The sequence below is a fragment of the Haliotis asinina genome, chromosome 2, assembly GCF_037392515.1.
Source record: "Haliotis asinina isolate JCU_RB_2024 chromosome 2, JCU_Hal_asi_v2, whole genome shotgun sequence".
Classification (NCBI taxonomy): domain Eukaryota; kingdom Metazoa; phylum Mollusca; class Gastropoda; order Lepetellida; family Haliotidae; genus Haliotis; species Haliotis asinina.
In genome coordinates, this window is record NC_090281.1 from 79,184,630 (window position 1) to 79,208,200 (window position 23,571).

General features: G+C 42.6%; 1 protein-coding gene across 2 annotated transcripts in view; it reads right to left on the reverse strand.

The window, feature by feature from the left end:
• LOC137274402 (transcription factor SPT20 homolog) overlaps positions 1 to 23,571 on the reverse strand; it is a 42,697-nt gene that overhangs the window by 13,353 nt on the left and 5,773 nt on the right. For both annotated transcript variants that reach the window (XM_067807573.1, XM_067807574.1), the window contains exons 5-18: positions 22,521 to 22,676; positions 22,141 to 22,176; positions 20,940 to 20,978; positions 19,851 to 19,958; positions 19,068 to 19,261; positions 17,686 to 17,839; positions 17,414 to 17,470; positions 17,252 to 17,302; positions 14,432 to 14,595; positions 13,662 to 13,694; positions 12,614 to 12,812; positions 3,347 to 3,473; positions 3,060 to 3,195; positions 2,345 to 2,394 (exon numbers count right to left, since the gene is read on the reverse strand). In XM_067807573.1, the coding sequence (XP_067663674.1) occupies positions 2,345 to 2,394; positions 3,060 to 3,195; positions 3,347 to 3,473; positions 12,614 to 12,812; positions 13,662 to 13,694; positions 14,432 to 14,595; positions 17,252 to 17,302; positions 17,414 to 17,470; positions 17,686 to 17,839; positions 19,068 to 19,261; positions 19,851 to 19,958; positions 20,940 to 20,978; positions 22,141 to 22,176; positions 22,521 to 22,676 (1,504 nt within the window). The remainder of the gene's footprint in view (positions 1 to 2,344; positions 2,395 to 3,059; positions 3,196 to 3,346; positions 3,474 to 12,613; positions 12,813 to 13,661; positions 13,695 to 14,431; positions 14,596 to 17,251; positions 17,303 to 17,413; positions 17,471 to 17,685; positions 17,840 to 19,067; positions 19,262 to 19,850; positions 19,959 to 20,939; positions 20,979 to 22,140; positions 22,177 to 22,520; positions 22,677 to 23,571) is intronic.

Consider the following 23,571-nt stretch of genomic DNA (forward strand, 5'->3'; position numbering starts at 1 on the left):
TAATCTTGCTGCTTTATATGCTCTAAGTATAACAGCTCTGATCCATACTGAGATAGTGTTGAGGGATACTTCTGTAAGTGTCTCAGTAGATATAGGGATAAATAGGCACTTGAACCGTTGTCTTCTAGACTTGGTACGTGCAATGTATATCTTCAATGCTCTGCCTGGACATAACGATAAATCTGTGTATCATGAGGTCCCATGACTGAAGACAAGGCCGCTATACGGCACTGTCTGTCCGGTTGACCTGGGAGTTGATTCTTTGCGATGAAATCCCATTGTAGACCCAAATGAGCTGTTTCTTGATAACTTGTATCAAACTTCGTTCGATTAGTGGCTCATGCGCATCACTGGTAAGATGTTGGAGTACAACATTTAGATCCCACACTGGAGCTCTAAATCTGGTTTGTTGATCTTCCAACTTGAATGAGCATAGTAAGGCAAGTAGCTCTGGTACTGGTCAGCTTGGTCCCCGTTCCTGTTCCCATGGTGATGACTGAGCTGAGAGCTGCTATATATGTAGATAATGTAGAGCCTTTCAGACCTCTGAAATGACGTAAATGGCATACATAATCTTATATTTGAGGATGAGTTGCCTTGATCGCCAGAAATCCCTTTTTCCTGGTGTATGCCTCAAATCGTTTCCACTTGTCCTCACAGAGTGTGCGAAAGGATTTCTGTAAGGCTAAGGTGACTGCTTTCGCTGCTCTCGCCGTATAGCCTCTGCTTTTCAAACAGGTTTTAATACGGTGGATACGTGAATACAGAACACATATGGCTGGCCATGCACCTCCTTTGTGTGGGGGTGGATGAGAAGATTCTGGTAATTGTATTGTTGGTTGTCCTAACTCTTCTTTAAGTGTTGGAAACCAATCTCTCATTGGCCAGTAGGGCACGACCAAAATCAGTTGTAACCCCTTCATTTGCATGATTTTCTTGATGACTTTCGGTAGCAGTACTGGAGGGGGAAAGGCATATGCATTTAGTCCTTCCCAGGGCACATGTTGTTGTTGAAACTTTTTTTGCTGATCTAAATGCTGTAGACAAAGTCTCAGGGATCGTAGATATGGCAGCTATCAGCGGGAACGTTAAAGTATGTATCGATGTCATCATTCTTCATCTTATACGAGTTGAGTTCATCCGAATAAGAGAAGAGGGCTTTGAATGGCTGCGTTGAGTGCAGTGACGGCTGTGTTGTAGAGATGTCTGTGGTGCCCAAGGTTGCAGTCGATGTCTGCAATGCAGTGTTGATCTAGTTGCTGACACCCGTTGATTGCGTTGATTGATGTCTTGGTCACTATGTATCATCAACGGAGGCTCATCAAAGATATGGCATTCTTGTAGAGGGGTGATCTCTTCCCTGAACGATTTCTTCATTGAAGAATGTTGATTCTGCGATGATCTGGAAGATGAGGACTTCGACAACTCAGATTTCTTTGACTGTGACAGCCCTGCCTCTGTAGACGGTCTCTTCTGAGTTTTGAGAGACAACTCACCCAACCCTGGACACAACCTCAGAGATACGGCTGACATATCGCTGGAATAAATCTCAGCATCAATAATTAAACGTTTACCCGATTCTATTTCAACAGATTTTGACATGGCTAAGGTGAGCCGTCGTTGCCTCTAGCACGTCTGTGAACAGACCGTATGTATAATATAAATTCTGCTTCAGACAAATTTATACAACATTTACAACAAGGATGAGCAGAACTTAAGAGCTTACACGCCGACAAAGTAAGTGCGGGTCAACCCCCAACAGCCGTAATCTGCATTGAAAACACAATTTCATCAACTGAGACTTGAGTGTTAAATAAAGACAATAATTACAAAACTGTATAATAATAATACATATACAAAAACCAAACACCACATAAAACACAAATTTAGTTAAAAGACCAAAAGAATGAAACAACTTATCGCCGTATACGTGACCCCAGGTGCCTCCAGCCGCCCTCGTATGGCGATAGGGAGAGAGTATCATGGCTGATCAGCTGACCATGTGCGAGGTATGGGAAGTAACTCATGGGTGAGTGTGAATTTTACATACGCTTCTTTTAGAAGGGAACTTCAAAAGATTTCAGGTGTTCCACTACCTTCGCCAGGAAGAGGAGATAAGCAATTAAACATGAGTCAGGATAAGGAAAAATTAACATATTTAATCAACGGAAATATATGTTTTTGTTATATATCCAAATTTCCATAAATTTATTCAAATTTCTCAGAATTTCTAGTGTAAATGTATTGGTGTGGTTTAAGGTTAAAATTCACAGCAACTACGATAAAATGACAGACGCTACCATCTCTGATAAAGCTGTCATGACAACTGATATGAAGTACTCACCTGTGGTAGTTGCAGTAGGAGTGGACACTGGACTTGGAGTACTGGTCACTCTGCATTAAAGACAGACAGACTGACAGTCAAACACTGTCCAAGTATTGTGAAGACTGTGTGAGTTCAGTTTTACACCACTTTTAGCGACAGTCCAGCAATATCACTGCCAGGAACACATGAAATGGGCTTTACACATTGTATCCTTCTAAGGAATTAAACCCAGGTCTTTGGCGTGAAAAGCAAAGGCTTCTACAACTACGCAGAAGTTGCAGAGTGCACAGAGTGCACTGGACACCCAAAATCATCTCTGGAAATTACATAAACTGATGGAAATATATCACAGAAGACAGAGAAATGCAATGTTAGTACTGAATCTGTACATGAACTGCTTAATTTAGAAAGCATGAAACATATCTCAAGTTAGCCACAGTTTGAGATTCTGGAAGGCTGAGGTGCCTATTCACACCAGAGGTGCCTATTAATATTCAAGCCTGGTCAAAGTATTCCTGTGCCTCAAGGAATGGCCAGTGTCCCACACAAACAACAATAACCTGACAAACAAGTGACAAGGTGACATCATGAGCATCAATCAATGAAATTGAGATATGGCGACACAAAGTCAGTCAAGTGAGAGAGCCTGACTACATGATCCAATTTAGTCATCTGTACAGTAATGAAGTTGCCTCCCTACTCCAATCCTCGGATGGATTTAACATGAGCTCACCTTGAGTGTGATATACTGAAAGGCTTGATTCTTTGAGTTGATGTGTGAGACGGGTTGGTTTGAGACAGCGTCAGCTGCTGACCAGCAAGTGGCGCCTGATTGGTCGACTGCTGACTTCCAGTTGTCCCAGTAACACCTGCACATATCGTATGACATCATTATGTTATACTTTTGCCCAATGTCTGTCTTGCTCCAAATTAATGTGATGTCACAATAGCTAAGAATGACAAGTGAACACTTTAATCACTGGGTGCTCCATCACCCGAACTTCCTAACTAATTCCTCACCTGACTGTGGGCTGATAATGTTGGCAGCAGCGTTGATGCTCCCTGACCCCGGTGGGCCCAGAGACAGTGATAGCTGGATGGGCATGTTGCGTTTGGCTGCCAGACCGGCACTTCCTGTTGGTTCATTCTAAGGAAATATGTAATTTTCTGAATAAAATTGATATTTTATACTTATCCTGACTCATGCTTAATTGCTTACTCTCCTCTTCCTGGTGAAGGTAGTGGAAGACCTGAAATCCTTCTGAAAGAAGCGGACGTAAAATCACACTCACACAAGTATTACCTCCCTTTTCCTATGCACATGGTCAGCTGACTGCCATGATACTTTACTCTCTCCTGTAACCGCCGAACACGAGAATGTGAGAATTCAGCGTGTCTGTGGAGGGCAGCTGGGAGGGCTTACGTCATGAGTCAGGATAAGTATAAAATATCAATTTTATTCAGAAAATTACATATTTTTCCTTATCCTGACTCATGCTTAATTGCTTACAGAATCCAATGGAAACAGCGGTGGGTCAGGCAACGCTGGATTCTGCTGACAGTTGTAAACTACATGCAATAATTTCCACCCCTCTAACAGGAACTTGTAACGGCGATAATTCAATCTTATTCTTCTCATATTCACTGTAGATTTTTGGGGGGAATCACATCCAGTCGAACTTGTCTTCCGTAGAAGACTTTGTTGACTGGCACGTGATGACATCAAAAAGTAACTAGTGTCCTGCTAGTTTCTGACTAAATGTCAAGATATAGTCAAAGGCAAAGAACATGCGGGTCAACCGTGTTAGAAATATTCACAATAATTACAAAATAGTATAATAATAACAAATATATACAAGCTAAAAACCGTATATAACACAAATTTAGTTAGAAAAGAACAAAAAATGAAAGACTTATCGCTGTGTTCGGGACCCCAGGTGCCTCCAGCCACCCTCGTGTCGGGCGATAGGGAGAGAGTGAAGTATCACGGCCGATCAGCTGACCATGTGCAAGGGAAAAGGGAGGTAATACTTGGGTGAGTGTGATTTTACGTCCGCTTCTTTCAGAAGGATTTCAGGTCAGGATAAGGCATGAGTCAGGATAAGGAAAAATAATACAAACTAAAACAAGGAGTCAGAAATATTCCAGCAATATCACAGCGACACCAGAAATGGGCTTCACACTTTGTACCCATTTGGGGAATCAAAGCAGGGTCTTTGACATGACTTGCTTATGCTTTTAACCACTAGGCTACCCAACCGCCCCTTTATAATGAGGTGCGTATGGTTATAAAGTAGACTTAAACATCTTTCAGTTGACGAGGGACAAAAGCCAGAATATAAACCATGATGAAAGTGCTATATCGCCTTACTTCTGGGTACCCTAAGTAAACTCAGCTCAACAGCTATTAAATGTAACAGTTGGAAAAGGTGTGCCAGTTCTTTATTGTAATACCCCTGAAGATTCAGGTTAGAACTGATCTCCAGTAACCCATGCTTGTCACGTTTTCTCATGAGAACACGATCAGCAGGCATGATTTAACTTGCATGTACGTCGTGCAAGGTATTTCAGAGAGGCAAAAGACAATATGGGTGACAACTTCTTGTTGATTGTTATTCATCAGATGAATGGTTATTCATTTGTCCCTTCGTGGGGTCAGTTCATCAATTCACCTGACAGGAATAGTTCAGAAATGTTGTGACATACACACAGACAAGAAATTGTCATCCTTATTATTTGTTTTTTACTTCAATACCAACTTCTAAATGCCTCTCGAGAATATCATTTCAGAGTGGTGCTTTCAAGGTAATGATTTGTCTTTTTGCCCAGGCTTGACATCTTCTAGTGCGCTGACAGTAACATCAGCCGGAGGTCTGTATCGTTTTACGTCAGTTTCTTTCTTACACACTTCACACCTGTTGTAGACCTATGAAGATCCAGGATAGAATTGATCTTCAGTGACCCATGCTTGTCATAAGAGGCGACTAATGGGATCGGGTGGTCAGGTTTGATGTCTGGGTTGACACATGTCATGTCCCAATTACGTAGATCGATGTTCATGCTGTTGATCACTGGACTGTCTGACCAAGACTCGATTATTTACAAACTGCTGCCATATAGCTTGAACACTGCTGAGTGTGGCATAAAACTAAACTCACTCACAGACTCACTCACCTTATCAGGATATATTTCTTCATTCTTTGTTCTTGTGATAGTATGTTAATATAATTATAAATTTCACTACATATTTTGCACATGAAAATACTTGAGTTCCATGACCTAAACATTGCACAAACTCAACTACTTACATTTGACGCAAACAGCATGATTTCATATAAACTGGACAGTTTGTCTAGCATGCCAATAAAGGTCAATTTGAAACAAAAATGTCACCACAGCATTTGCCTGTGCTCTAAGTCTGTGATACAGTATGGCAGATAGAACCATCAGGTTTTGTATCTAACTTTGATACAGTCGTGCCCCATTTATTCGAACCTCAGATATCCAGAAAACTCGCCTTCCAAACAAAAATTCCTTAAAACAAATTCACAACGTAGTAAAATTATTAAAATCTAAATATTTTAGATATTTAAATACTTACCTTACCATAGGTCTTATGCATATTACCTCTAGCTTCGCTAAACGAGATCAGACAGTCGTTGATTCGCCATCCCCTCGATGGCTACCTCATGTAATCTACGAATGTAGTCACGGAAGTGACGTGATCTCTCCACTCGCGCGAGAGCGCAGAATCCAAAATTCACTTTTACCGTCAACCGGAAGGTCCGAAGAGTCCAAAGTGGGGAGGAGCATCCAGCGTTGGGAGGGAGTCATCGCCCTATGGTAAGGTAAGTATTTAAATATCTAAAATATTTAGATTTTAATAAATTTTTAACTTACCTTACCATAGGTCTTATGCATATGGCTTCGACAGATGGATGGTGGTGTGGACTCCGGAGGACCATCCCTCAGCAAACAGTGCACATGCATCAGGAGAACTCGGGAAAGCCAATGTCAACGGTCTCAGGATAATACCTGGAACAGGACAAAGAGCAACCCAATAGAACTCCAAAGAAAAACCGACGCACCCTGGGGGTGAGGTTAATCTTAAGACCAAAGGTAAGTAGAAGTGTAGTTACCTAATGGGCGGATGGTCGGGTAAGTTGCTGAGCAACCACCAATGGACCAAATGACTGTAACCCCTCCACGTCTTCAACTGCCAAGTCCCTCAAGTAGTGGGATGCGAAGACAGTTGATGACCTCCAGAAACAGCCCTCCATGATCTGCGGTACTGTGCAGTTCTGATGGAGGGCCATCGTAGACGCCAAGGCCCTGATCTCGTGCGGGTTACTTGCTACCGGATGAGGCAGGTGCTTGTCGTCATAGGCCGCCAGGATAGTCGATCTGAGCCAGAGGGCAATAGTATTTCTGTTTACTTCGCCTTTGCAGGACACGGCAAAGGGAATGAATAACCTTTTGCGGGATCGTCTCCTAGAGGCTGACCTTTTAATATAGCATCTGAGAGCCCTGACTGGACATAGCAGCTCCTCCTCCAAGTCATGATGACCCAGGATCGTAGACAAAGGAGGGATGGAAAATAGCCTGTTAGGCTGCCCGGGAAGCTGGTTCTTAGCCACAAAATCCCAAAGCAAACCCAAATGAACACGTCCGTGTCTTGACTGTTCAAATCGGATCTGAGTAACGTCAAGAGCATGGATCTCGCTGACTCTAGCCGCTGTTGCCAATGATAGTAAGAAAACCGTCTTCTTGGAAAGATGTTCAAAGGAGGCTTCTTCTAATGGCTCGTACGGCGGCCCTCTGAGATGTTGAAGGACAACATTAAGATCCCAAGCTGGAGGACGGAACTTGGCCTTCTGGTCTTCCAGCTTGAAAGCTTTGAGAAGCGCAATAAGTTCCGGTATCTTGGAGATCTGTGTATCTGACTTGATAGCAAGGACAGAATTCAAAGCTGACAAATAGGTGCCTAAGGTACTGCCTTTGAGATGTCTAGAGTTCCGTAGGTAGAGAAGGAACTGTGCCACAAACTGAGGAGATGCTGCCATGGGATCTTGAGATCTTCGTGCGCAAAAATTCTCAAAAGAGCGCCATTTGTCGTCATATAAAGAACGGGTAGAAACTCTATGTGCGCGAGCTATAACGTTCGCCACGTGCGCAGAGTAGCCCTTAGCCTTTAATGCTCTCTGCAGATGACCCATGCGTGAAGATGGAATCGCAGTGGATCCGGATGCAGCTGTCGACTGTGTGGATGTCGAAGCAGATGCAACCACTCTGGAAGTTTGTAAGGGTCTCCGCTGGCGAGCCGTCGAAGATCGGGAAACCACGATCTGGCTGGCCACCAAGGTGCGACCAAAAGCAGTCGGAGGTTCCACGTCAGTCTGATCTTGGCGATTACATCCGAGAGAAGGATTGGAGGAGGGAATGCATATGCGTCCAGGCCTTCCCATGATAGAGACATCGCGTCGACTGCCCACGCCTGTGGATCCGGCACGGGAGATACGTACGTTGGTAACTGGTGATTGAAACTGGTGGCAAAAAGATCTACCAGTGGTCTCCCGAGTTGCCAGCAAATCTGGCGAAATGCGTCCGGATGAAGCATCCACTCCGTCGGGGATGGTTTGCCGGGGCGCGACAGGGCGTCTGCCAGAATGTTTTTGCAGCCGGGAATGTGACGAGCCGCGATCATGATGCCGTTGCTGTCTACCAGATCCGCTAACAGGAACATCTGGTCCAGAAGTTGTTTGGACCTGGTTGTACCCTGATTGTGAATCACCCACACGACCGTGGAATTGTCGGACGCTACCAGGAGTCTGGAGTTTGTTAGAACCGGTAGCCAGTGGCGGACCGCTAGGATGACTGCTTGCATCTCCAGGTTGTTGATATGCCACTCCCTTTCGGCGTCTGACCACAGCCCTGAGGTTGTCTGGCCGTTCCAGTGAGCGCCCCATCCCAAGAGGGATGCGTCTACAAACAATTCGTGGTCGTGGTTGAAGCTTGTCAAACAAACACCGGCGCAGACGTTCCACTCTACCGTCCACCACCTGAGGTACTGATGCAGGTGCGGGGGTAGAAGAAATGATGACTGGAGGTCGTTCTCTCGAATGAATGGTAATAGGAACCTCTGTAGTGGGCGCAGCATAAGCCGTCCTCTGAGGGTGAGGTCCAGCGCCGACGTCAACAAGCCCAACAGAGACTGCCATTCTCTGAGGGTGAGAGGTAGGGACAGAGCTCGATCCGTAAAGGCGAGAATCTTCTGCCATCGATCGGGAGGGACCCTGACCAGATTGAGCCGAGTCAGGAACAACCCCCCAATGAAAGTTAACTCCTGCGTTGGTTCCAGTTGCGACTTCTCGATATTGATAATCCATCCCAACTGCTGAAGTAGGCGTGTGGAGAAGTCCAGTTGTTTGCGTAGCAACTGAGGATTGCAGTGATTTAGAAAACAATCGTCGATGTAAGGATCGAAGTCTATCCCCCGGAGGTGCAGAAACCGGGTGACAGGCAGAGTGACCCGAGTGAAAAGCCACGGGGCCGTAGAAATTCCAAACGGCAGCACTCGCCACTGGTAGTGTACTCCGTTGAATATGAAACGCAGGAATTTCCTGTGGCGTGGGAATACAGGAACGTGCAGGTAAGCATCCTGTAAATCTAGGCTGGCCATCCAAGCTCCGGGTGACAACTTGGCTCGGATCTGATCCAGTGACGTCATTCGGAAATGCGGGGGCTCGGCTAAATACAGGTTGTTGAAAGACGCCATGTTGTGAATCATCCGCATTTTGGTGGAACCTTTCTTGGGTATCAGGAAGATGGGTGAATAGAACCCCGGGGAGTGATGGGGTTCTGACACTATCTCTATAGCATGTTTTGTTAATAAAATGTTGATGTTTTCTAGTATAAGTACCTGTTGATCTATTGAGTACACTCGTGACAGGGGAGTGGTAGTCAACGGCGGAGCTCTGGCTAGTGGTAGCTTGTAGCCGGCTCTCAGGATCTTGCAAACAAACGGGTCTTCCAGGAATGTCCAGTTGGCCCAGAAGATCCCTAGTCTCCCACCTACAGGGGTCGGATGAACTGGTATGACTGGGGGTGGGAGGTCCCAGTCGTAGTAGTCCATGGCTTCAGCGGCTGGAGTAGGGACGCTTGCCCCTACCTCGACCGGACGTAGCTGGGGCATCCCTGCCGCGTTCTTGAGGCTTGCGCTGGACATCTGAGTCCTTGGTACGACCTCGTCCCCTCCCAAACGAGGAACGGATAGACTCTCTCCTGGGTACATATCTTTTCTTGGCATTACCCCTGGCTCGGCCACGAAATGCAGAGCCCAAAGCCTCGAAAGTTGACAGCGCCACTTCCGTGTTAGTAAGTTCGGCATGTTGTTTATACACCGTCGGTATCTTTTCATCAAAGAGGAACTTAGACGTAAATGGTGCACGAAGTAGTTGACGTTTAAATTCCTCTTGCCAAGAACAAGCATCTAAAAATCCAGATCGGCGCATAGTAGTAGTCATGGCTAGCGCCGCGCGTAAATGTCCAAGTAGGTCATGGAGTACTCTGCCTTGCCAAGCAAAAATGGTAGTTAAATGATCCACCCTCGAGGCATTATCCTCTGACAAATCCAAGGCTGCAGCGGAGGTGGCTGACGCAAGCGCCGAGATAGGTTTGAGCATACGTTTCAGTTCTGTATCAATAGCTGCTAGCTTTGAATCCTGAACTCTGTAAGATGACGGAGTTGAGCTTGACAACCTCTTAATTGAATCGTCTAGCACCGCCCCGTTGTCGGCAAAATCCAGACTGTGTACTTTATAATCTGATTTCTTAGACTTCGACGCTTTGATGGTTGGATTTAAGGATAACTTCGCAAAGTCCGAGTCTAACAAAGCAACCGCATCCGCCACCATAGGGTGTGGTGGAATAAGTAACTCAGGAGACAAGTGAATCGACGCCGGGTTGCTTGAATCCGAAGAAGGGGAAGGACAGTCCGGTAATCTGTCGGCAATCCACTCAAAGACAGCAGTTAAGGGAAGATAGGTGCCATCACTATCACCAACATTGCCAGGTTCCTCCTCATAGTCTGGACAAAAGAACTGTTCCTCGTGATCCTCCCAGGAAATAGAGGTTGATTCTCGTCGCTGACTCGAGTTGGAAGCAGAGTTCTTAGTGTTAAATTCCTTGCAGGAAGTCCGCAGTGGTTCCGGCGATCGCGAACGCTGGGATCTAGAGAGACGTCGTGGTGATCTTGACCGAGATCGCACTCTACGTCTGCTTCTGGTACGTGAGTCTTCCTCTAAGGAGCGCCTTGGAGAGCGGGAAACAGACGGGGAGCGCCGGCGTCTGCTACGGTGTGGAGAACGAGAGCGCCGACCCTTCGGGGACCTAGAACGAGATCTGCGCCGGGAGCGCTCAGCCTCTAAACGACGAGCGCGCTCTTCATCCAACTGGCGCTGTAACATTTCTTCTTTAGTCAGCGTATGAGACACTCTGGGGATTCGATAAGAAGTAGTTATAGGAGCAGGGTCCGGCAACAACATTGGCGCTGGCGTTGGTACAGGCGCTGGCGTCGGAATAGGCGCTGGCGTCGGAAAAAGCGCTGACGAAAACACCGGTGCTGATGTAAACAAAGGCGCCGGGACAGGCAGTGGCGCCGGGACAGGCAGAGGCGCTGGTACAGGCAACGGCGCTGGCGTAAGTCTAGGCGCTGTCGTTGGTAAAGGTGTAGACAACGAGGTAGGGAGTACAGCAGCGCCCGGTGTCAAGAGAGATCGCAGAAGCTTCTGAACTTCAGGATGGGATAAGGCATCCGGGTGAGATAAATCTACAAAGGCGTCCGAACGCGTAGGCTCTGGAGAGGAGCGCGCCGGCGTAATAGATGAGCGCCCCACACTAGGCGTTGATACTGGTACTGAAGGCGGTGGTAGATCCTAGTCGTCAGGTAAGGATCCAAAGGAAGACGCTGGCGACGACATTCTTCTCTTACGTTGCGTAAAACGTTTCCTCCGAACCGCCAAAAAGGTCTTGAAATCGGCGAGAGATAACGCTTGACAGTGTAGGCACCGATTATCGATGGAGCAAACAGCGGACGCACAATCCGGACACCAGGGATGTGGGTCCTTGGCTGACTTCTGCCCCTTGCAGACAGTACAATAGTGTCGAGTCATACACAGAAACTGTAACAGACAAGAAACCAAGACTTGACGACATGTTGATACAATACTAGGAGAAAAACCCCCTACATAAAAATGTAGAAAGTAGTTGCACCCCTACGTAAAAAATAGACACACCCGTAAGTGCGGGGCAGCGAAAAACAACAACCACAATGGCTGCCTTCGCTACGCTGAAATTCATGGCAGAAAAAGGTATGATAAATACCGAAAACACAAGTGAAAATGACCAAGCATGGGCAGAAACATGACGGGCAAACAACCAACAAGATGAATTACCACCATGGACGCCATACCGTTCTCACCTATGACACGGACAAGCCATGCCTGAGTGAGAAAAGAACAACACGAGGTAGCAAGGTAAGCACATTAAATGCTTGTATGACTTGACTTTGATACATAATGAGGGGATACAAACCATACCTACCAAGGAGTAGCAACTTTATTGAAACTACACACAGTAGGAAAAAACTGCAAACCAACACGTCCGTTCGCACGAACGCTAAAGGTAAAAGTGAATTTTGGATTCTGCGCTCTCGCGCGAGTGGAGAGATCACGTCACTTCCGTGACTACATTCGTAGATTACGTGAGGTAGCCATCGAGGGGATGGCGAATCAACGACTGTCTGATCTCGTTTAGCGAAGCTAGAGGTAATATGCATAAGACCTATGGTAAGGTAAGTTAAAAATTTACTCACATATCCGGAAATCCGGTTTCCGTAACCATATGGTCATTTTCACAGACAAAACACTAAATTATGTGCATTTTTGTCTCGTATATCCGGATGGCTGAGCACTTGTATGTTTACACACGAGATTACAGAGCGCCTCTCGTCACGTAACAAAGAAGTCGGCGGTCTTTGAAGAGTGAGAAGATTACTTACCTCTGAGTAGCAAAGTGACATTGAGTTAATTTTGAGGCGTGTCAATTTGTTGGTCACTATAATTAATAAATCTGGATGATCAAGCAGCTATGTTCGTTTCTTTGTATGTTTCTTATACATATGGCTGTGATTCAGATATCTGAAAATTTGCTTATCTGGACAATTTCAATAAAAACACAAGTGTTCGGATAAACGGGGCATGACTGTACAACTAAATTAAACTGTCTGACCTGTGTGGTGATGGTAGCTGCCATGCTTGTAGCATGCTTGAGGAGAGCTTGAGCATTAGTGATGGTGATACTGGTAGCACTGGGAGACTGTGTCGTCTGTGTGTACATCACACTGGCTGGCTGGTTGGGGCGCTGTGTGGTGATCTTCACTGATCGACGGCCTTCCTCTGTAAACAGCTCCTTGAACTGCTCAAAATACCTGATAACACCATGAAACATTTAAAACTCACTTAGGAGCACTTTCAAACAAGTATCTGCCACTAATATGGTTAAAAATACTTACTCATCTTAATATTTTGAATGTATAGATGCAGATTCACATAACCACTGTCAGTATACACTGTATGTATTACGGCTGGGATGAGTCCAAATCTTCAACATGGGTATGTCCCCCTATTATCCTACTCTACCCAGATGCCAGTCATGTTAATTCCTCACAAGTTTATTAGAAATGTCAACATTCCAGATCAGAGACTAAGATGGGTGCAAGGTCTCATAAGATATCACATTTACATAAGTTGGCTCATGGCATGATAACCTTGTAGATCAGGTCAAGGTCACCCAAACTGACTGGTGTCTTCCGTAATCCCCTAATGTTGGCAATCACTAAAACATTGGGTACAACAGTCCATGAGACATGACGTTCACAGAATCAGGACGTACTGTACATACAGACAGATGCTCCTGTTTACATAGACTCGTCTTGCACTTTATTCTGGTGTTAGGATACATGCAAATAATTATTGTCTGGAAAATGCTCTCTACTGGAGACTGACATACTGGTCATTTTTCAAAATTCGGAAAAAAATAGAAATGCAAGGCAAAATGCAATTGCAGAATACGAAATGAAAAGGAGTGAGTGATTTTGGTATTACGCCGCTTTTAGCAATATTCCAGCGATATCACGGCAGGGGACACCAAGAAAATGAAAAGGAATTTGAAAGGGAAATTAAATAGCACTTTATGGAAAAGGGGAATATACTTCAGTACATTAGCACTGAGATCAAATCTTAACTACATCAAAACCTACACAAAATGTTCAACTTACTTATCAACACTCTCTTTTGATCCAAGCGTGAATCTGAAATAAAGGCAAGCTGATGTATACACACTAGGAATATGTACACTAAAAATAGGAGTGTAACAATCAACAAACCATTGCAAATGATTGCCAATCATAGTTTTAGACCAACAAGAAAATGCCAGTAGTATTGTCAACAGACTGCAATTTGCTTTGAAAACAAGCAAGTAATTAAATGCATCAATAACCATCAATCTTAAAAAAAATTAAAATGGCAAATATTGTATTTGTATAAAAAAATACAAATGTAAACAGATGATAAAAAGGACAGGCCATGATAAGCAACAGACAAATGCCATCAAAACCACTAGACGCCTAGTCCCTAAAGCAAGTTACACCAAGCAAGGATGCTGAAGTAATCCAAAGTGAATGAATGTTGTTATATGCCCGTTTGCAAAAGTCTACTTAAATCAGTCTACTACAATAATCAAGTAAACCCCAAGAGGTAGGATCCCTTAGAGCAACTGTTGGTATCTTGAAGTGTTAACATTCAAGAAGATCTGGGTTTGAATTTATCTTCAGCAATCCATGCTAGTCATGAGGGGCAAGCAACAGGATTGGGTGGTCAGGTTTGATAACTTGGTTGACACATGTCATCGTATCCCAGTTCAGATGCTCATGAAGTTCATCACTGGATTTACAGACTACTGCCATATAGCTGCAATATTGCAGAGTGCAGCACTGAACAAACAACCCCACTATTCAACATGGAAGGAGGAACACAGCTAAGTACTTACTGGCATGAATGGCCATCTGCTATTTTATCATTGCAGTAATCATAGTCCAGGTAGAGTTCTCCGATGTAGCAGTCATTGCAGGGCTGCTGGTAGATGGTTATCTTTGCCAACATACGTCGCTCCTGTGTTGGGTCACGCTCCAGCGTGTGCTCTTCAATCAACACCTAGATAAAAAAAATATACCTGTTCAACAGTTGAAATGTAGATGAAAGACATAATTCCTTAAGTTTTGAAACATCCCAATCTCATCTCTCTCACCAAAAACCTTGATTCAGAAATTGTCAAACACCTTGAAATACTCAAAAACTACTTTCATGAACAATGACCAACACTTCAGAAAGATTCCATATGTGCAGACAATGAACACTTATTAAAAACATTTCACTCATTATAGAAGGTTGTGCATACTTAGACTGGGTCTGGATCGGTGGGCATGGCGAGTTCCCCTTAGCCAGTAGTCATTTTGAGGGTTACAAAATTTTCACATGAATTTTGGATACACTTTAATGCAAAATTAATGTCAACCACAAAATTATCTCTAACCAAAAAATGTAGAAAAAAAATGAGAAAAATACCCTGAGGATTGCTGATTCCACTTTCGCTTTGCAAATACCAAACAGGTGTTGTACATGCAGTTTTAGTAGAACTGCGGTACTTAGCTTTCAGTGTGGGGGTTCATACCTCATTTCTTTAAAGGTCACATGCAACCAAAAAATCAAACATAATTAAAGCACATTTATCACTTATTCATGACATATAATATACATTGCTGCTTTTAGAAAAACAAATAAACAAAACTATAAGCGTACAATCGCGGTTCAAAAGTGCAATATTTTGTACTTGGGCTTACTTCCCCCGAAACGAAGCCCTCGGGAGACCGAACCCAGTCATAGCGGGTGGCTATGCATTCAAGTGTAACGACGGCTTCCGATTGGCTGTTTCATTTGCTGATATGCTGAGGGTTCATTGTGTGTACAGAAAGATGATCTGTTTGATGGGCATTTTAGAAGTATAGCCAGTCACAAGAAAGTAAGATTCTTTATGGATAACAACTTCTTTTTGTGTACTTGATGCGTTGTTTCAGTATGGATTCATATACTGTTGTCAAACAAAATCATATACACGAAAAGAAGTCGTTATCCACGAAGAATGTATATAGAGATGTTGGGTTTGGAAAATACTTGTTCTCTGAATTTGCGCTCGATCCAATAAAAAACCATGTCAGTAGAGATGGTAAACTACTGCGTGGCTGGAATCTGTCATTCGTCCAAGTACAAAGCAGGACTTGAAACTGACAAGAGTTTGCACCAGTTTCCGTCAGATCCAGTCATCCGAAAAAAATGAATGTAGTTTGTTTGCAACCCACAGACATAAAAACATGTCATGTGTATCACACGTGCCTAATTACATAATATGGCAGACACGGGACACGGGTGCACGAGTCATGAATCAACTTATTTTCTTTATGTCGTATAGTTTGATAGGTGCTAAGTTTAAATTGCACGTGGTCAATGATTGAAGCTGTGTATTGCATGTTGTCTTTAGCAGACAGGCAGACAGACATACAGGTGTGAATAAATCAGACATTGAGCTTTCTCTGTGACAGAGACTGCTTACCACAATCAACAAGTTTTTTTACGTAACGAGTACATTATTTACTTGTTTGTGTACACAACCAAGATTAGACTACTGCTCACGACCTCAGACGCTGAGCATGCATACTGTTTCATGCTCCGCGAACCTATTCACTGCGCATGCGTTATGGACGCAGCGCAGCACAGCAGTTGAAACCAGTTTTCCCCCCAGCGCTGGGGGGAATTTAGTGAAACGTTTGAATTCCGATTTCGCGGGCTTTTTTTTCATTGCGTTTTTTTCAACTTTATAGGTTGAATTGACATTTTTTATGATTTGTTTCGGTAAGTGCATACCGAAAGGTACCAGAATCTGCAAAGTTGTGTTTTACGTTGCATGTGACCTTTAAGCTTTTAAAAATGCTTCTAAAATGTTAAGAAATCGAATCACTTTGTCAAAATCAGTGCATTTCTTTGCTAGACAGCTCTTGTTGTCCATTTCCTAGTGTTGGGAATTGGTTGAAATCTCACTATTAATGATTGGTTCATTACCAACAATCAATCTTTCAAAAAAATTGTATAGTGCATATTTTTTCAGATTTTCCTCACTAGGTTGTTACTGCAGATAAGTATGACATGGTTCTCTGTTGTTTTCTGTTTTATTTAGAAACTACACAAACTGCATTTGCAAACTTCGCATCCAATGTAAAATGATGCAACTTGCCACTTTAAAGTGGTGACACGTCATCGACACGAACTTCCTGGAATCTTCAAGAAATATTCTGTCATGACTTTTCAGTGAGTGAAATGAGTTATTAACAGTTAAAAATGTTTTCAGGCCCTGACAACTTCAAAGATATGCTCCATCGTCAAGTGTTTCAAACAGTACAACATTGATTCCAAAATCGTTTTGGATCGAATATGAGAAAATGCGATCCACTGCTTGGTCATTTGGTCACTGCAACAAATCTTCTATTATTTCAAGTAATTGGAACACCACTACACCTTTCTGTATTATGATCATATCAAACACAGCAAACTGAACCACAGGCCTTGTACTGCTATATGCACTGTACCATGGTAAGACCATACTGCTTCACCCCTAGTTTTAGAGTTGCAGTCATTAAATCTAAGAATAGATCTTTAGAGATCTTAGCATTATTTGGGTGGAGGAATCTAATCTCAGCTGTTTAGAAATCTCCTGACATCATTCCATAAACATTAACTATGATTCTGTGCATGTTCTTACCAGCTGATTCGAAGAGGCTGGTTGCTTCTGAACTTTGGCCAGCTCCACCACCTGCAAACATTACATCAAATGTTAAGAAATGTTCCATGAAGACATTTCAAACACCTGTTCAATCATCATCATCATCATCATCATCAAGATTGACAAATCAAGCATTCTTACATTCACAGACTCTGGAGCTGACAACTGTGTCGGCCTCTGTTTCCACATGTCGACACACTGAAACAGAAGTTGCCATGTAAGTTTTCCAAATACACTTACATAATGAAGTTGAACAGCTTGCTGGATCCACAATAAACAGCTTCAAAAGTACTAATACGATACAGTTTTGAAACAACTCTTTATACTAAATTGCCCACACCTTTACACTGCAAACTTGAAATATGCCAAGGACTACAACCCTGCTTATCGTGACAGAAAGTAAGAATTCATACTGATTTTCCAACTTTGAGATTGACAGGAGGGTTGGCTCGACTCTTGTCTTTCCGTTTGTGTATGAAGTCATGTAGTTTCAGCTCTGGGGGTGCAGCAGCCTGCTCTAACTTCCTCTTCCTGTTGACTGCTGCTTGTGTAAACTTCTTTACACACCTGCCAAGAACTGGCTGAGTTAATTAAAGATTGTGAACAAAATATGCCAAGAGAAACAAATAAAGGATCACAGCAAATTAAAAGTGTTTGTTTACTATTTCCCATTTTTCTTTGAATAGCACCGAGGTGATGAAAATATGAAAATAATAAAGATATGCTTGAATTTTCCGGCAATACTTTATTTATTTCTCTCAGTATATTTCACCTTTATTTTTAGACATTCATTAGTAATCACCTTCAGAGTCACAGTATTTGTAGAAACACATGCTTTAAAAGTTTTCAAGGAAAACATGAAATAGAACTTGTTAGATGTCATGCTGCAGAATATAATACAAATCAGATGTGATTCTAGGTAAATGTAAAATGACAACATGTATAAGACTTTCACCTCCTGAGTGATGAACTCTCAAACTTATCATAGTTTCCTGGCAAACCCAATGGACAGAAATCAAAATATTGAAAATTGCATTGTAATTTGTATTTTGAGGGCATTATTAAAAAAAAACCCACTTCAAACATTCTTCTAAAGCATGTTTTTAAAGCATGTTTTTCCTTTCGATTCAATCTGAAACATTTTACTTTAAAAGTTACCTTAAAGATAAGGTTAAGGTTACCCGAATCAACAGGTCTCTCTGTCAATGCAAGCTCTCTCCAAATTTGAAGCTACATGTTAACATGAGTTTGAAAAGTGGTCATTGTCATTTTGACCTAGAAAATAAGGTCAAGGTCACCCAAATTGATTGATGCCTGTGTTAATAAAGCAGTGTCCAAGACAATGAGTACAACAGTGTATGAGACATCATGTTAACAAGAGTTTGAAAAATGGTCAGTGTTGTTGTGACCTTGAAAATAAGGTCAAGGTCACCCAAATCACCTGATGTCTGCATAATCCCCCAATGTAGGCTGTCACCAAATCGAACACACTGGGTAGAACAGTGCATGAGTAATTGCGTTAGCAAGAATCATGATGTACGCACAGACGGATGTACGGATGCTGCTGAATACAAAGCAGTTTCATATGCAAGGACTGAATTTAGTGAGTTTAGTTTTACACTGCTGTTAGCAACATTCCATCAATATTACAGCCAGGGACACCAGAAATAGGCTTCACACATTGTATCTGAACATGGGAATCAAACCTGGGCCTTTGGCGTGACAAGCAAACACTTTAACCACAAGGCGACCCCATCGCCCCTCATATGAAAAGAATGTGAGAAAGCAGGCCCACCTCTTGAGCATTGGATCATTGAGTTTCTTGTGTTCAAACTGCAGTCGGTTGTTGATGAGGAGCACTGCAGGGGAGGGGTCGAGACAGATGGGTTCCTCTGTTGCCATCAGCAGCTGACTCTCCAGCTGGAAGACATCGTCTTGGGTCCAGCGATTGCCATCGTTGGTCAAAGCATTGATGTCACACAGAAGTGACTGCAGCAAAAGATTTAGAGCTCAACTATGTTGTGTGTTTGTTGTTTTGTAGCATCCAGGTACATTCTGACTATATGAAAGCCATGTGCCAATAACTAATCCCTGAGTGGTCAATTCAGTAAATATTGTGGGCACTGATTATGTGGCTGGGATAACATGACATACAGTCCACCCAGCTACCTTACCTGACCATGCAATCCATACTGACACCCTTTACAATACCCATAAGTAGTACCTATTCTCTCACATGGTTGGCTGGTTGGTTGCTTCTTAAACACCACACTCAGCAATATTCAAGTTATATGGAGGCGTTCTGTAAATAATCCAGCCTGGACCAGACAATCCAGTGCTTGACATAATAAGCATTAATCTACACACTTGGGACATGAACTCTACAAGTTACCAACAGCTACCCTTGAAAAGATCCTACCTCATACCATGCCCATTTGAACCCAATAGTCACCTCTTACAACAAGCATCGGTTTATGAAAGTCAGTTCTAGTCCAGAGCTTCACAAATCAGTGACATGTGATATCTACCAGTATCCCATGGCAAACACCATTTCTCTGACTCTAGAAGTTAAATTTACCTGTGGTGTTGGCTTCAACATGACATACTGGGTGTCATGTGATCCTGTCGTAGAGCGGCGGAAATCTCGCACTTCCACGATAACGCAACCATTGTAAAACACATTCACCTGAAAGACAGAACCCCAACACCTCCATATATGGCTATATTCATGGCATCAAGTCATCATGATCGCTTTATGGTTTTTCACTATGATGAGTTCAGAAACAAAGTTCAAGGAATAATGACTGTTCCAATCCATTGATGCCTTCCAAAATTAAGAACTGACATTTTTAAACATATCAACATGATCAAAAAAGCTCACCATTATTTAACTGAATGCCAGTATTTGCTCTCTCTCAAGGAGTTAATAAAATTTGTTATGCAACTCTTTATGGGCATTTAGAAGTATTATATAAAGTATGAACATATGAACATGATTAAAAGATCATTATTTAACTGAACACCACCATTTTAGCTCTTCAAAAGAATTAATAATATTTGTTTGGGGACTTTTTATGGGCTATGATTACACAATGCTATTTAGAAAGTGGTCAAATGTAACATATGTTATACTTAGGATTACATTTACTCAGTAAAGTACAAATTCTAGTACTTTTTGTGGAAGTCGCGGTGGCTGAGCAGGCTAGGTGGCTGACTTTGTGTGCTAGTGATTAGGTGCCTGACTCTGTGGGTGTGGGTTCAAATCCTGGACGGGACTCAACTCAAAGAAGTACTAGAATTTGTACTTTACTTAGAAAGTGTAATCCCACATATAACATATGTTACTCTTTATGGACATGGGCAGGGAGAAATGAGCTTCACACATTGTGCCCATGTGGGGAACCAAACCTGGACCTTCCGCGTGACAACTGATCGCCATAACCACTAGGCTGCATTTGAGTTGTAATTCACCAGACTCTTTCCTTGAAGTCACATTAGAGCTATATCTTTGTCAATAGTGTATCAACTTTTTACTGTTGTGCAAATGTAAACAGATGCTTAAAATGAACATAAATTAGTCACAGTGTTCAGAGTTTATTTCATACAACACTGCATAAACAGTGCATTGCACACATTGCAATGTACACTGAAAAGTCTATAATCTTACCTGTGCTTTCTCCAGTAGGTCGACTAAGAATGGTGGTAGCTGAGGACAGAAGTAACAAACATAAAACAATCATCTCGAGTTTGTGAGTGAGTGAGTGAGTGAGTGAAGTGAGTTAGTTTAGTTTAGTTTTACACCCCACTTAGCAATATTCCAACTATATGACAGTAGTCTGTAAATAATAAAAGAGCATGAGCTATTGGGATATGATGACATATGTCAACCAAGTCAACGAGATTGACCACCCAATCCAGTTAGTCGCCTCTCACAACGAGCATGGGTTGCCAAAGAACAATTCTATCTTCACGGGTCAATCTCAGATGAGTCCAATGTAGGGTGCATGACACACAAACAGCTCATACTGTCACATCTCTTGATACTAGAGTCATGTCCCAGACATCTCATGCAAGGTCATTTGAGCCTTCAGTTCTTAGGTATTTAAGTGTTCAATGGCAACAATACTCCAACATTAGCTGTAAACATATGACAGCAATTAGCTAAACACAGGTCAATCCTGTCAACGTTAAGGTCCATGATGTAGGAATTTCAAAGTAAAGTACAGAGTGCTTGCCTTTTTTGATGATGTTAAATGTTGTAAACATAAGAAAAATCTCGAAACATCATGTGAACTGGTAAAGTGATCACGGTAATGCTACATGTTGATGTGAGACATGTGTCACTGAGTTAGCTGGAACTGGTCCTCTCATTCTGTATTCCAGTTCAGTCAGCTTGATGTAAGAATAAAGCCAGAATTGGTCTCAGAGGTTTACCACATAGTTGAAACTTATGAGCACAGGTAATGTGCTGGCATACATCTAGAACATGTGGGGGGAACCCACAATCATAACTTTATTGTGTTCCCAAGGTACACAACTCTGAACAACTCCATGGCACATTTCATGATGAAGCCACATGTGTTACTAGGCCATCTGTGCATTCCCAACTGACACAACTCTGAACACCTCTGTGGCACCTGTGATGTTTAGGCCATCTGTGCGTTCCCAAGGTACACAACTCTGAAGAACTTTGTGGCACCTTTCATGATGACGCCACATGTGTTCCCAAGGGACAAAACTCTGAACACCTCTGTGGCAACTGAGTCAGGCAAAAGTGTCAAGTAGTATTGTTATTACATTGAAATACAGCATGTCATGTAATGTCAAACAGAGTATCATAAAGGAATTATGTCAGGTACTGCTTTTACCTGGGCAGCATCAACGTATTCCAAGAGCTCTGACTCCTGCAAGTAGAAAAATTGCTTGTTATACATAAGGTATCAAGTCTATACTTCACTAACTGTCTGTTTGTACTATGCTCAAATCATTCCATTGTAGATGAACCTTATTAACTGTGTAATCAATCAACCTACTGTCGAAAAACATTACTATGTAATGTAATGTAATGTTCTGCATACACTCAGTATTATATATCACTTAATTGATAACAGTATTACTAGCAACACTGAAACGTACATGTTAACAATAAAAAAGCTGTATATCCATAGAACTCTCCCTGTTGTTTATCACACCAACTTCTAAATGCCGAGAAGTTAGCCTCAGAGCAAACTAAGGGGCACGGTAATACCTCATATGGTAGTTTGATGGTCTCAGACTCCACACCATTCCTGGCCTTCAGCATAAGAGAGTAACCCTCATTGGCAGGGTACAGGTTCAGCACCAAACAGTTTAGCTTCTCTCTCCGCACTAGCTTGCCAAGTAAGTGGGTGGCATGGTCCAACTCCTGGGAAGCACACAATACCAATACAATACTACAGAGTCCTACACGCAATGTTCATAGGTCTGGTACGCTTGATATACACACAACACAACAGAGTCCTACATGCAGTGTTCGTAGGTCTGGTACACTTGGTATACATGCAACACGACAGAGTCCTATACGCTGTGTTTGTAGGTCTGGTACACTTGCTTTACATACAATACAACAGAGTCCTACATGCAGTGTTCATACCTCTAGTACTCTTGCAACATATACAACACAACAGAGTTCTGCGTACACTCAGTGTCTGACAATACTTCAGGTTCTTCAAAGGGCTGGCTAAAAGACTGACAAGTGTTTGCCACTAGTAGGGCAATGTTCCTGACTGCTAAAGAACACTGAAATATTTATAACATGTTTACTACTATATTTCTGAGTCACATACATCTTGTATGAAATGACTGATGTCTGCATAATCACCAAATGTAGGCTGTCACCAAATTTGAAAACAAACAAGAGTTTGAAAAGTGGTCAAAGTGTCATGATGACTTTGAAGATAAGGTCATGGTCATCAAAGTCAACTGGTGTCTGCGTAATCCCTCAATGAGGGCTGTCACCCAATTTGAAGACATAGGGTTGAGATATCACGTTAACTTTCATAACAAGAGTTTGAAAACTTGTCAAAGTGTCATGGTGACCTTTGAAATAAGTTTAAGGTCACCAAAATCTACTGGTGTCCTTATATAGGTTGTCATTAAATTTGATGACATTGGGTACAATGGTTCATGGGATATCGCATTAACAAGAATGAGGACGTATATACTTACAGCTACATCACTGAATACCCAGTCCCCGTTCTGCTTTGCAAAAAGGGACATTCAGGACAACACAATACTACAGTGCCCTACATTCAGTGTCT